This window comes from Limulus polyphemus, unplaced genomic scaffold, assembly GCF_000517525.1.
Source record: "Limulus polyphemus unplaced genomic scaffold, Limulus_polyphemus-2.1.2 Scaffold6494, whole genome shotgun sequence".
Lineage (NCBI taxonomy): Eukaryota > Metazoa > Arthropoda > Merostomata > Xiphosura > Limulidae > Limulus > Limulus polyphemus.
In genome coordinates, this window is record NW_013672104.1 from 32,264 (window position 1) to 33,242 (window position 979).

Below are 979 nucleotides of genomic sequence, written 5' to 3' on the forward strand. Positions count from 1 at the left end.
GTAAGTATATCTTGTCTGGATAATAAAATAACATACTGGAGATTTAAGTCTATTTTACCACTGTGTGTACTAAGTAAAGAAGGAAAGTAAGTATATCTTGTCTGGATAATGGTATACTGTACATAGGGTATTACCATAAATGGTGTACTGAATAGTAACAATAATATATTATAGTTGGTTTTGTAATGTAAGTGATTAATGTAACTATATATAGGGTTTATTTTTTTCTTATATTTTTTATATAGAAGTAAAGAGAATGATGTTGGTAATATTACTCTTACTTGTTTAGAGCATCCTCAGTAATATAGATTAACTTAACATACAACAATGTTTGAAGTATTATATACTGAATAATAAACAACATAGGTTTTAAAGTTTGTATTCTGAAGATATGTAAAAGTACCTGTAAGGAAGCTTCTGGTTATTATTTGTAAGCAATAAAGCAGAACTTAGAATACTAACTTAATACTAGGACAATTTAACTTTTTATATGCTCTATAAGTGAATATGAAACACACAATTAATTATCTTGCTTGACTGTATTGTAATGTGAATATATGAAAACCATTACCAATCTAATTAAATGTAATGTGGCACGTCTATGTACTTACATCAAGGTATATTCTACAAGTGATCTGCTCAACTTTTGAAAACCTTCTTTGATACCTGTAGGTGATGCTCTTTTGTGTTTGTGGAGAGAAGATCAGGACCTGGGAGAGATTTTAGAATCAGTCACTGACTGCTCTCTCTGTATACAGCAAGAGAAAGGAGAACAAAACACTTCTGTAGGAGTAAAGTTAAAGATAAAACTTGGTAAATTAAAACTCTTCTGTAGGAGTGCAGTAGATAATACTTGGTAAATTAAAACTCTTCTGTAGGAGTGGAGTAGATAATACTTGGTAAATTAAAACTCTTCTGTAGGAGTGGAGTAGATAATACTTGGTAAATTAAAACTCTTCTGTAGGAGTGGAGTAAATAA

The 979-nt window shown here is 29.8% G+C and overlaps 1 protein-coding gene across 1 annotated transcript in view; it reads left to right on the plus strand.

Annotated features, from left to right (window-relative positions):
• The window catches only part of LOC111089517 (adenylate cyclase type 10-like), a 30,254-nt gene that overhangs the window by 11,856 nt on the left and 17,419 nt on the right, over positions 1 to 979 (plus strand). The window contains exon 6 of the mRNA XM_022402164.1: positions 673 to 813. Within this exon, the coding sequence (XP_022257872.1) occupies positions 673 to 813 (141 nt within the window). The remainder of the gene's footprint in view (positions 1 to 672; positions 814 to 979) is intronic.